At 38.7% G+C, this 13,475-nt stretch overlaps 1 protein-coding gene across 2 annotated transcripts in view; it reads right to left on the bottom strand.

The window, feature by feature from the left end:
* The window catches only part of ERO1B (endoplasmic reticulum oxidoreductase 1 beta), a 32,516-nt gene extending 19,181 nt beyond the window's left edge, over window positions 1–13,335 (bottom strand). For both annotated transcript variants that reach the window (XM_042795685.1, XM_042795684.1), the window contains exons 1-4: window positions 12,913–13,335; window positions 8,102–8,221; window positions 2,946–3,029; window positions 2,495–2,536 (exon numbers count right to left, since the gene is read on the bottom strand). In XM_042795685.1, coding sequence (XP_042651619.1) covers window positions 2,495–2,536; window positions 2,946–3,029; window positions 8,102–8,221; window positions 12,913–13,011 — 345 coding nt within the window. In that variant the 5' untranslated portion in view covers window positions 13,012–13,335. The remainder of the gene's footprint in view (window positions 1–2,494; window positions 2,537–2,945; window positions 3,030–8,101; window positions 8,222–12,912) is intronic.
* Between the last annotated feature and the right edge of the window lie 140 nt (window positions 13,336–13,475).

Here is a 13,475-nt window from a genome sequence, read left to right on the forward strand (position 1 = left end):
CCCTCAAAACGTGTTTACCACTGAAACGAAACAAGACTATAGAAAGGGAAACTATTTTGTGCCTCTCTAGCACCATTTCAAAAAGCTTACGTTGGTTCCAAGAATTAAAAAGAGATCCTCTATTGCTAACTGCACTTGTGTGGGGAAGCTGTGCAAGTGTAACCTTGGTCTTTGTGGCTAGATGAGCTTTCAAAAGAACTGTTCTCTCTGTGGCTCAGCAAACAAACAAAAAGATCCCCCCATGAAAGCCTAAATAAAGCTAGAAGTTTACAAGCTCATCTACATTAGGAGAAAAGGGCAATAGGAAACTGCAGAGAAGCCAAGCACTTAGACCACAGAAAACTTCTCCACAGGATTCTACTCTGAGTACATCTACTCAAGAGATTATAGCTCTCAGTATTAAAATGATGGCTTTGGCTGTTTTCACCTTCCCAAGGCAGACACTATCAGGAGGAAAGAGAGAAGATGGACATGTAAGTCCTCAGAGGAAAAACACCATTTTTTTTGTTTAAGCCAATACTTTATGGATAATCCACAAGATGCAGGACTTTCCCAAATGGACCAAACACAGGCTAAAAGTATAGTACTTGCATAGTCCTCTAAACAAAACATCCATACTAAGATGAGTTTGATGTTTCCTTAAAAGGGATATTAAATGAGATTGTCAATTTTTAATTGGCTCCAAGAAGGATCTTTAACTGAATCATAAAAAGCAAGAAAATGGTGTACGATTTATGTCAGTCCTGATGACACTTTTCCTGCAGAAATATTTTATTTTCCAAAAGAGAAGCAGCAGATATTAATGTCTTTGTTCTACTACATATTGAAGGTGCAGAACTGCCTAACTTTCAGTACTGTAGTTGGTTGTAACAATCTACAAGGCAATTCAAAGGAAACAACTGCAGCAAATACACCAGTTTCTTTATTGCAGTGAAAGCAAAAGGTGGCTGGTTTTTCACTTCCGAAGTCCAATTCAATAAGCTCATGTGAATTATCTTAAGAACAGCATTGGCTGTCTTTGGCTACTAATTAACATATTACTTAAGGCTCTGAAGATTAATCAATCAGGAAGCTCAAATGCCTACTAGAAGAATCCTTTCTAAAACAGTCTTTAAAGTCTTAAAATGCCTCTTTAGCAGGCCTTACAGAATTCTAGGAGTCAGTTTCTCTACAATCAAGCTTTGAAGAGAACAGAGTCAATGAAAAAGAGAACTGACAACAGATTATGCAGCTAAAACGCAAGATCTTCTGCCCATAGATAGTGCCAAAGTTTTCCCAGAACAGCAACTGCTGCTTGTGTTAAAATGATGAATGACTGACATTTAAAGTGATGTCAGTGAGAGAGGTGTTTCTTCTCTGACCACCAGAAATCTTTAAATGAAGAGGCACACTTAACTTCAGAGTGAGCTTAACAATATATGTATAACCAGGAGACGAGACTTCCTCTTGAGCTAAAGCTTGGACAGGCTTGCCTGCAGTGTTCATGACAGCGGGACATAGAAGTCATCAATTCACGATGAAGTATTCCTCCCACTGTCTTTGGTAATCTTTTTTGGCATAAAGTCTAAACTTAATGCAAAAGGTCATTTATGATATGGTGAGCTACACTCAGGTGAGGCAAGCAGCAACTATGGCTGCCCAGTGAGGAAGTAGTGGGGAAGATGGAGATATAGTTAATCAAGAGTACGTATGAGTCTACAACACAGCCAAGACACTCAACAGGAAGATCTCTCATTTGGGCACCATTATACCACCAACTGCTAAAATCCTTATTCTTGGGCACTGTGTTTGGAATTTGAGGGTGGGGAAGGGTTGTTTGTCTTTCTGCTCTGACCTCTTTTCTAGGTGTATATACCCTCTTTACTTTTTTGGCTTTGTTAAGATCACTTGGTGATCTAGAAAGGATGGCTTCAAGAGAAGCAAACAAAAGCCAACAGCACAGACTGACTACTTAAACTTGTGCTGACCACTTTAGCCTACATTGCCTTTAAACTAATAACCAAATCATCTTTAGACTAATGACCTGCTCAAGATTAGACATGGCAAAACTACATGTAATTGTTCAGGTTCTTTTAATATTAAGAGGTTCTGGTTATATATAGTTCTTACAAGATTGCATCTGTGCATCTTAGCCTATGGCTTTATGGAAGGTGGCCTGTACTCAGAAATGAACAAAGAATTTTGCATCAGACATTCTGTGGCCATGTACTGCTGTCCCCGATCATTCAGTGATTCAGTCTGTACTGGCTCTCAAGCTACGACAGACTCAGAATGACATGACAGTACCAGCTATGTTGGAAAAACTATTATACGTAGAAGTAAAAATGTAAGGCCACATAGAGAAACTGATCAGTTATGTTAACAATTACATGACTATCTCAAGACTGAAGGTTTGTAATGAAAAGTCACACAGCTACTGTAATATTAAGATTTAAAAAAAAAAAAAAAAAAAAAAATCGCCAAGAACTTAGAAAATAAATAAATGACTACTTACTTTATTAGCACTCCCAGCCTTAATTCCAACAGGTATTTTGCTCTAAAAACAAAACCAAAAAAAAAAAAAAAAAAAAAAAAATCACAGTTTCTACATTCTTCATAGATCTTATTATGCTTGATTAAAATCTACAAATTAAGTATCATTCCTACAGAGGTCAAAGCAAACTTGTTTTTAAATAATTAACTTGCTCATTTACCTTCTCAACATATTATATCCAAAACAGTGCTAGAGCTTAGAAGAGACTTATTCTTAAAGTTATTTGTTTTACTGGTAAAGTGACTACAACCTGAAAATACTTTTGTTGCATTTCTGCTTTTGAAATGAAAAAATAATTTTGTCACTCCTTTATTTAAATTTCTCATTAGTAAGTACTGTTAGTATACTATTAGTTACTGCAAATTAGCAAACTTTTTAACCAAATAACCTTTTTATATTATTTGATGCATACCTCAGGACAAGGCTCCACATGACAATCTTTGATAGAACAATGGCCATCATCAGCCCAAAACGGGCACGGTCTCTTCAGGTTGACCTAAACATGCAAAACCAAAAGTTTACAATCAACACTTACATATGGCAACTTTAAAGAAAGAGCTCTCAGTATCAGGAAGTCCTTTCAAATTATAGGAGAGGATATAAGGAAAAAGAGTTAAATTTAGCACTTTAACTTTGAGGAGTTTTGTGAGGGTTTGGTCAGCTGGTTTCTTTTAGCTACTCTTCCTCCAATTATGTAAGCTGAAGTTTGCTGCAGTGGAATTGCTAGTGATAATGGTCTCCAGTGGACACAAACACAGTATACTAAAGCACAAATTAAATCTCTCACTACTCATATAACTTTAAAGCAGTAAATAAACTACTAAAAAGAAGGCACATCAGACATATGCAGCTCTAAAATGTTTGTACTTAGAATCAGCTCTACTTACACTATACTGATCAACAAAATACATTTCATAGAATTATAGAATGGTTTAGGTTGGAAGGGACCTCAAAGACCATCAAATTAGAAAGCTGATACAGTACAAATATAAATAATTAAAACACTTCAGAAACATTACCAGCAAATCCTGTGATGATTAGTGCTCCTATCTGTCATCAAATGGCACAACAAAGGCAGAGAGTACCACATATATTAGTATATACTACATGGCAAGAGATTCAAACACTTTACTACACTTCACTTGGATTGTCAATGTGAAAATCAGTGAAGAAAAAAAAAAACCTCAAACCCAAGCTTTCCTTTATATTAGCCTTATATATACTAACAAACATTAGTGATAAAAAACGTTTTGACCTCAACACTCCTAAACTGAATAGTACAAACTAAAAGGTTTGCATGATTAACCTGAAACACTGCAGTAGTACACCACTATTCCTGCATGATTAACCTGAAACACTGCAGAAGTACACCATCTTTGAAAGCTAACATTACAAAAAAAAAAATACAAAGCATTTATCCTCAGTAGTAACTACTATTTTACAGATTAAAAGTCCATTTTAAAACTTAAAAAAAAAAAAAACACAAAACAAAAATTACTTCTTTTGTTTTCCTTTAGTACTAGTTTTCTTCAGTTGATAAATACTATTTATTAAGACATTCAACTGAAGTCACTACTTATATCCAACAAACTACATCTTGAATAATTTGATGTACCACTTCTTATTTGAAACCTGAAGATACTGAATTTGATCCTGTAGTCAGACACAGAGCATAAAATGCACTGTAAAATTAAGCCTAATACCCCAAGGATAGCATCAGGCCCTAGAGCAGTTTCAACACAAAAAAATAACTATAAATGTGCTTATAAAAATTATTGAAATCCATACATCTTAAATCAGAAAACTAATCCTTATGCTAGTATATGGGGAAAAAAATACCTACAAGCTGTAAAGTAAATTAGTAGTCACACACTATCAAGAACAGTTCTTGCTATACCTAATAGTTTAAAAGATTGAGATGAAACACTTCATTTTATTCTTCAGAAAAACATGTTTTCCCCTTATATGCAGGAACATTTTTCTGATTCACGTAATTTATATCCTACACTTTATATAACGAGAAGCACCGACAGGAAACAAAGATTAAACATCTAGTACAGTAGTGCCAGAGCAGCCCCTTAGGCAAAGAATTGGCAACTGAGCTCCAAATCCCATGCTCTGATGAACTTGGAGTTCACTGCATGTGGTACCTGGAGGGTTCCTGCTATGGTACACCAAACACACTACTCAGTCTTTTAACTTGTAGAAAAACTGAAATCACTGAGCAGTCTTGAACAATTATTCCATTTAAAAAATGCTTTTTGCTTTGAACACATTTAACTGGCAGAGTACATTTATACTGGATCAGTGACTTTAAGTGACTTGTTTTCTGGGGGAGTACAGTAATAGAAGGTCAATGGCTATGTTCACTGAACTGTCAAACCAGAAGCTCAACAATAAAAAAATAATTAAAAAAAAAAAAATCATCACATTTAATTTATTTTCCCAGCATTATACATAATATACTAAGCATAAGGAAAACTAGATCAATATAAGAATCTGAGATGCTTTATAGCCAGACTTTACTCTCCATCTATTCCCAATTTTGACAGCAAAGAAAAATCAAAACTATGTACCAGAAATAAAGAAACAAACTTTAATGACTGAACAGTAAATTGTTCTGTGGTACTCTGTACCCAAATTAAAGCAAAACAAAAAGAACTCCCTCTTCAAATGTTCTGTCGATACCACAAAAGATCCCCAAAGAGCAAAACTGAATGTTTGACTTGTTCAACTGCCCTTTATTATACTAAATTCCTCCACCAAACCTTTCAGCAAGTAAGTTATTTCTGTATTTTCGAAACACACATACAAAGTTAACTACAATATAGCACCCGAAGGAAAGACTTTTCCTGGTTTCCATTTTGCTGTACTTATTCAGCATGACTGGGATGTATTAATTCAGCGTTAAAATGTTAGAGATTCCTCAGTCAAAAAAACCTAACAAGACATTAAGCAGATGGTACGACTTCTTAGGAGTGATGACAACTATCTTCTAGTTACAGTTCAAGCCATGCTAGCACAGATATATTAAAAGCAGAGATTTCAGGTTGCTCCCCATCCTCCATTTCCTCTATTCAATCCAAAATCCACATTCCAATTCCTCTATTCAATCCACAAACACCAACCTTAGAAAAAAAAATATGTAAAATTTTAGAATCTTTTGTACTTGTTCACTCATCTTTTTTTAAATAAAGCCCCCAAATTGTTACATTTTACATCACCTTCACAATAAGACCAATTATATAAAACATACCCCTCCTACTAATTTCTACCAAAAAAAAGACCAGCTAACGTACTTCAACCTTCTTCAAAGTAAACTCTAACAATAAAAAACGCCAGCACACTTAGGAAAAGTAACTAGACAGTTGCTGTTCTTACACAGAGGAACACTACATAAAAGAATACTGCTGTCTAAACTACAGATTAATTCAGGAAGAACACCTGAAAATCAAGATAGACTAGTCCCAGAATGATTCAAGCATGCTAAAATCAACGCGTGCACACACACTTCTGAGACAAACTGAGGTTGTACAGCACCTGTACTTTAATCAATACCAATCATGCACTGAATACACAGGACATCCTTCTACTTTCTTCAGGGTCTGAAGTATTAGATTTTATTATTATCTTTTAGAGCATTGTTCAATACTTGTCACATAATAAAGGCTAGATACCATATCATGAGGCTTCCAAATCCAAGTTTGTGCACTTTGATGTATAAAACTATAGAGAGACAAAATTTCTTATTATTTCTTTCACTGACAGGTGTTCCACTAACTATCTAGAAAACACCTAGCACAATTTCAGCAAGACTTTAAAAAGAAAGTTTTCTTCAGCCTTAAAGAAAAACTAGCTAGTCCATTCAGTATTATACATTCAAGTTTGAGTTCCTTTATGGCTGTTGAACTAGTAACACAATGGGAATACTGTGACTGTAGTTACAAAAGTTCATAATCCAAATTCCTATTAGAAATTAAATTACTTCAGAGAAGTGTTTTCACTCCCAGACAAGTATACTCCCCCTATGCTCATTCAGTATTCAGCTACACTGTAGTTGACCTTGATGATCACTTCCTACACTTACAATTTCTACATCCATTTAGGTGTTTAACAGCACTTCCATGTTTCTGTGCAGGGACATCAGAAATACTCTGTTGCTTATTCAGAGGGGAAAGGGTGAAAAATGTTCCGATTTACTTATTCAGTTTGCTTGTTCAACACAAATTCTTCCCTGTCACCCCTGGAAGTACTAAACAATGTGTGATGATACGTGGACTGCACACCTGCCCTTGTAATTGCCCATCTATTAAGAAGACCATTACGAAAGATGAGGTGGGATTGCAACACACCATTAAAATATGATCTGCAGAACTGCTGGTTAAATGAAGATTAGCTCTACATTTGCAGGATGAAATTACTATTGTATAAAACCTTATATACCTGTTGCTCCTCCTCTTCAAATATTTTTTGTATCCTTCTGTTGCCTCTGGAGAATCTAATTACCACTACTATGTGATGTATTATCACTGAAGTTGAACATATCTTGTTTCTCCTGAAAAGTTAAGTTAGAACTGTATCATGTAGCTGGAGAAGATTCAGGGTGAAGTTACACATTACTGCTTGCTCAGACTAGAAAGGGAAGATTCTAGCTCTTTTTTCTCCTTCCTCACATTCATGACCCTATTCTGCATGAGTTTAGTACTTGTCTGATTCCAGATCAGCTAGAAAACTTGCTACATCCCGGGAAAAACACACCAAACCAAACACAACAACATACAACAACCAAACCCAAACATCCAAATTAAAAATCTACCAGGTTAGAGATGCATTGGCCTAAAATACAGTCAGACAAGCCCAAGAGCTAAAAGCAGAGAAGGGGCAGGATAGCCTGCCCTAAAGGAGTGTAACTTCCTTTTTCCAGTGGCACAGAACCCTCAGATCAGCTCAGTCAAGGTGCAACCCCATTTTCAAGTTAACCACATCTCAAAACAGATTTATCAGGCTTCAAAGTCTTATTTTGCTCATCAGATTCTAATACAGTGAAAAAATGCCTGAAGTCATAAAAAAAGTCATATTGCATACTACTTGAAAATTGAATTTTTTAACCTATTTTTTCAAAGGAATAACGGTTCTCTAGATAGCAAACACTAAAATCAGAACTAGGACAGCAACTGGCAAGAAAAGGAAATCATTGCAATATTTCCATTTCAAATGACAAACATTTCTTAGAAGACAAGTACTGCAGAAAGTTGCTGCCAGAAAGCTGCTGTCAGAAAGTACAGTCCTTTTCTAGATGCAGCAGTACATAGATCTTACCTTTAAAATCACCACTTATCAGTTGAATGAAAGCAGTCATGATTTACTGTCACTAACTCCAGGATTATCACAGCAAACGACTTATTATCAACATAACTGTTAGGGGCTGAAAACCTGCTACAACCAAATTAAAGAGCTGTGGGCTTCTAAAAGACAACTTCATACAGACAAGTTGGTTTGATATGTAATCCTGCCTACATTTTCTGGATTTTATTTAAATTATTCAGGAAAATACCATTCTAATTGTACCTTGTAATATCTGAAGTAATCACGTTCTTGCAGCTTCTGTATTTTGGGGAAGATCTTGAAAGTATTGAAGTCATCAATGCTTTCTATGTCACATAAACAATCATCTAGGACTCCTGTGAGCTATTAAAAATACATAAAAAATTATTTTTAGTCAAGAAATTCAACATTAATTACAGAAAAATCCTCTCAAGAGGAAAAGATGGCAGTCAAAAGAAATTAGTGAAATGCAGTTCCATCGCATTTCTCATCATTAAAATACTCTACAACATACCTTGCTCAGAATTAGAAAATAACAGACCTTATCACTTTTTTTGAGCTTAAGTCCATCTCCAAACACAATGCTGAATCTGTTAGCCAGATTAACACTTTTAGCCCTAAAATTTGTTGACAGATTCAGCATATAGAACTTTCTGCAGAACAAGCAGCGAGATTTTCCAGACTACGAACACATGGTATATTAACACATCAGAGTTGCACACTGAGTATTCTCCTACCCAATGTTCATTAGTTGAATTGCCTAAAAAAAAACCCGCAATCATGCACTGCCATCTTATTTTTATAATTCTTCTCAAAGTGTAAGAACACTCCAGCTAGTCTCCTTAGAGGCATGGGAGAAAGAGAAATAGGTACTTTCCTGCCCAAATGTTAGTAACTTCACAAGTTAAATTCTGCAAATTAATACTAGGAAAACCAGGTGCAGGCACCTATATTGTAAGGCTGTAAATCTGTTGTGAAGCTAAGTCTGAACTTCCCAGGTTCTCTCCCTCTTCTTGTGCCAGGACAGCAGGCTGGTTCATGGTACTGCACTAGCTTAAGAACACCTCTACAAGAAGGAGTGCACACGAGTGCAGGAGCGCTACTGCCAGCACAGGAGAGGAAGGCAGGACTGTGCATGCAGCAGAGAGGACAGGCCCAGCTAACTGAGCAGCCTAAGGTGCTGCAATACTTTTGGTGAGACCCTGACAGCATCTGAGTGAAAGGTGGAAGAACGGAAAGTATGATTCTATGAACATTTGTACAATAAATTTAATTAAATCTCAACTAACTACTCCTAAGCATAGCTTCTTAAACAACTACAAATATGCTTGAAAAGCCTTTCAAACAAAAGTTGGAAGGCCTTAGACCATATCTAAGGGAATAGAACCAAACACAGCTGTCAGCTACTATTATTCCTCAGGTAGACAGGAAATTCATCGATATACGTGACGGCCTAGAAAGCATATAAAATAGGAAAGCCCACACATCTTATACCTTGCATGGGCTTAGAAGAACTTTTAACTATTAGAAGGTTATGTGCAAAAGGAGATGAAAAATATTTTGTGGCTTTTTTTTTTCCCTCCACAGATTTCACATAGATGAGATTATGAAATCATCTAATGTGTTTTATGCATGATAAATCACTCCACTACTTTACAGAACAGATACCCTTATATAACCAGCTTGATGTAAAAGTCACTAGAAACCAAACTGTAGGCTTCTGGTCTTTTATGAAGAATAAAGGAGGCCTGGAAAATGGATTTCCCCCAACCCCTTGTGAGATTAAAGAGGTGAGGGGATGACAGTAAATCATCTAAGTAGAAAATTCACCTTATATAGATCCTGTTTTTCCTGATGCACTAAATAGGCTGTCACAATTCTGCAGAATAGATATGGCAATGAAGTAAAACTCATTTAAGGGAAGTTACTTTACCCAAAGCCTTCCATGCTGTTATGCTTGCTTTGTTAATGTTATCTAACTTCAAACCTGGGCAAACAGCTACGAAAGAGCCTGTGTGCAATGACAGGTTTTTCACAAAGCCAAGAAAGCTCACAGCCCACATGACTGCCAACTTCAAAGTCAGAAGACAAAACTAGTTATTATTGGTATTTACAGAAATTAAACCTCCATGCATTTTAATCCATAATGATTTCACTAAAAATTTCATCATACCACAAAACAGTTTATTTCATTATAACATCAAAAGGCAAAAATATAACTCTGAACATTTTGCTCAAATATTATTACACTGTATAAACAGGAGAAACCTTATATAAGCAGCAATAATTTATTAAGCTGAAAGCAGGAGGAAAGATCCACGAAATTTCCTTTGGACCTAGAAGATAAAGAATAGAAAACTATTTTGATGACTACCTCATGAAGCTATCCACTGCCTACAAAAATATTTTTACCACCTATGCAAAACTGAAAATGCTTTTCAAGGGGAAAGTGTTCCAAACAAACATGCTGTAGCCACACTCAGTGTCAAAGCCCCATAGAAAAATAAAAAGCTACAGCCTCTTTATTCAACTAAGATGGCAGACTAATGGAAGTCACACCTTTACCAGACATCTTTGATAAAAACTTGATTTTAAGAACATCTTTCAAAACACAGTACAGTTTACTTAGTATGAAGTTTCAGAAGTAGGCCACCCCCCAGAACTAGAACTGGTCTAAGAAACTATTGAGAGAAAAAAATAATTTAGAGTAAAAAGAGCAAGCAAAAAAATTTCTCCATTTCTTTCTCACAACTTTTTCAAAACTGGAACAGTTAGCTCCCAGTATACATAGAAGAGCAAAATGAATGTTTCCTTGGAAGGCATGGTCTAAAATTAAACTAGGCTATATCTGTACCAAACCACAATTCATAAAATAGTTTGACAGCACATATGAAACACCAATACTGCATATCAGTGGAGTCAGTTCATAGCACACCAATACAACAGCAACACAGGTTTCAAGTACCCCAGCTAGAGGGGTTTTTTAATTAGTCCAGGTATAGTCTTCAGTGCTCTCACTTGTGTAATGATGGAACACTCCTAAGAATATGCAGAAAATTCTTTCATTTATGTTGACACCCAATCTTCCAGTGAATTCTTTATCAAACTGGAGACATCAAAATAAAAATAGTGTATTACACAGTTAAAATTATGTACTGCAAGATCTACTTTGCTGTTCACACAACTGGTATTTTGCCTTTTTTAAATTGAACTATACTAGTTAACTGAGTCCACAAACATAAAGCCAAACTATACTGTAAGCTATCACAACTTTTATAACCATGGCCAAGTATTGAGCTTTCTTTTCACTTGCTAATTACTTTGAACTCTGCGATAAACTCTAAAAGCATTAACCTACTATAATTTGAGTTCAAGAAGTCATCTGACCTTGGATAGCTGCTATTTCTTCTACATTTCCAATATGCTTATCGAAGTATTTCCTTGTATTGTCAAACCTAGTTTAGTTCTTGTACAGGTATCAGAGATGTACTGGACATGTTAACCTTCTAACTTATTTTCTCCAAGATAAATCAACCTTTCAGAAGAAAAGGTCAACATTCAACCTGCATCAATTTCTCTTTATGAAATCTGGAAAGAGAAATTTATTCAGCACTTCAACATTAAGAAAAACCTGAATAAATGCATATACTAACAAGCAGTCTATTCATACAAACAACCTTATTAGTATTATCACACTGTTGTACTTTAATTGCTTCAACAATTAGAAGACCACCTGGGATGCCTTGTTTTGTTCCTTAATGTTTTACTTTGCCATAGCTGCAGAATGAAAGAAAATCTACAGGTAACATGACTCCAAGAACTAACAGCTAGCTCATTTTCTCCCTGCACAAGTCAAACTCTAGGTATTTAACCTCTGAATACAATATGCTAGCAATTTTATGAAAGAGCAACAACCAATCTCTCTGCCAAGTGTCATAAGCAATCCATGCCAGTTCATTAATGGCTTCTTTAAGAATCCCAATTCAATTAGCACTTGGTTACGCTAAAATAGTTACTAAAATAAGGCATTGTTAAACCTGAGAAAACCTCAGTTTACAAGAAAAAAAAAACCTACAATAAAAGCCTTCTATTCTAGAGTACTCTAATCACTGCCTTGGATGGTCACTTACAATGCAGCATGTTATACAAAGCAGAAATCTAGAAAATATAAGAAAAATACTAATCTGATACAGAAGATAAACTTTGCTCCATGTGGACATTGTATGTCCATATAAACTCACTCTAATGTCTTTGGCCCTGCCGAAATCCTTCCCTACTTGACACCAGCTATTAATTCAGTCACAGTTATACTACTGATGAATAGCAAACTCCCAACTACAGACACTGGTCCTTCTGAAGCTGTGAAGGCAGTTCACAGAAAAACGGAATTACATTCTCATCCTACTCTGTAACGCGGGCAGACGTGACCTATACATAAGCCAAGCCTGGGTATTGACATTACCATTCAAACATATGGCTTCTCATCAACTTCGTAAGAACACCAATGTTTCTGCCTAAAGCCAAGGGTACGATGCAACCCAGAGCTCCTCAACACGACACCCCACAGGTAGTAAATATTGTTATCTGAATTAAACAACTCTCCCGTGTAGCTGGACCGTTATATAAGAGTAATCCCAGTGGTTCCCAGATCAACCAACTTCTCCCCTCGTTGTAGCAGCGGGGCCCCACAGACCAGAGGCACCGAACCGCCCGGCCCCGAGCTGGATCCCAGCAAGCAGCAACCACAGGGTACGGAACAGGCAGGACGCGGGCTACGGACCAGCGGGGGATCCCCCAGCCTTGTCCGCCGGGGAGGCTGCACAAGGCACGGCCCGAAGCTGCCCTGTCCCCCACCCCTCCGAAACCCCCTCACCGCCTCCTCCAGCCCGAGTCGGGGAGGACCTCTGCTCGCCTTCCCCTCACGCATGGGTCTACACAGCCCTGCCCAAAGCCGGTGGGGCAGCCCTATCCGGCCACCCTCCCCCCACCTTCCCCCCCGGCCCCCGCCACGAGGGGCCCCCCACCACACCGCCCCATCCGCCGCTGGTTCCTACCTGGGCCTCCGCTGTCAGAAGGCAGCCGAGCACCGCCAGCAGCCGCGCTGCCAACCGTGCCCTCGCCGCTGTGCTCCGGGCGGCACCGCCGTCGCTCATGCTGCTGCTGCTGCTGCTGCCGCCGCCGCCGCTCCGCCCGCCACGGCTGACAGGGGAGGGTGGCCCTCGCTCCGCCGCGCAGCGCAACACAGCAGCCGTCGCCGCCACAGGAAGGAGACAGACGAACCAAGGGGCGGCGGCGGCGGCAAACGTCTCCTCCCGGCGCTGCCGCTCCTGCCCGCGGCGGGAGCCGTCGGGCGGGGGCGCCGCGCTCACCTCAACCTGCCCGCGCGCTGCCGCCACAGCACCGACGCGCGCGCGCGCACACACACACACACTCCCCGCTCGCGCAACGCGCAGCACACCGCCCGCCCGCCCGCCCGCTCCTCCGGCGGCCGCGCGGGGCACCCCGGGAGCTGTAGTCCGCGCGCACGCGCGCAGCCCCCGCCGGGGCGGGGCGCGGGAGGGGGCGGGGGCCCGGCGGGGCGCCCAATCGGCGAGGACCACGCGCGCCTCCAAAACAA

Source organism: Tyto alba, unplaced genomic scaffold (genome assembly GCF_018691265.1).
Source record: "Tyto alba isolate M040663 unplaced genomic scaffold, T.alba_DEE_v4.0 Super-Scaffold_22, whole genome shotgun sequence".
Lineage (NCBI taxonomy): Eukaryota > Metazoa > Chordata > Aves > Strigiformes > Tytonidae > Tyto > Tyto alba.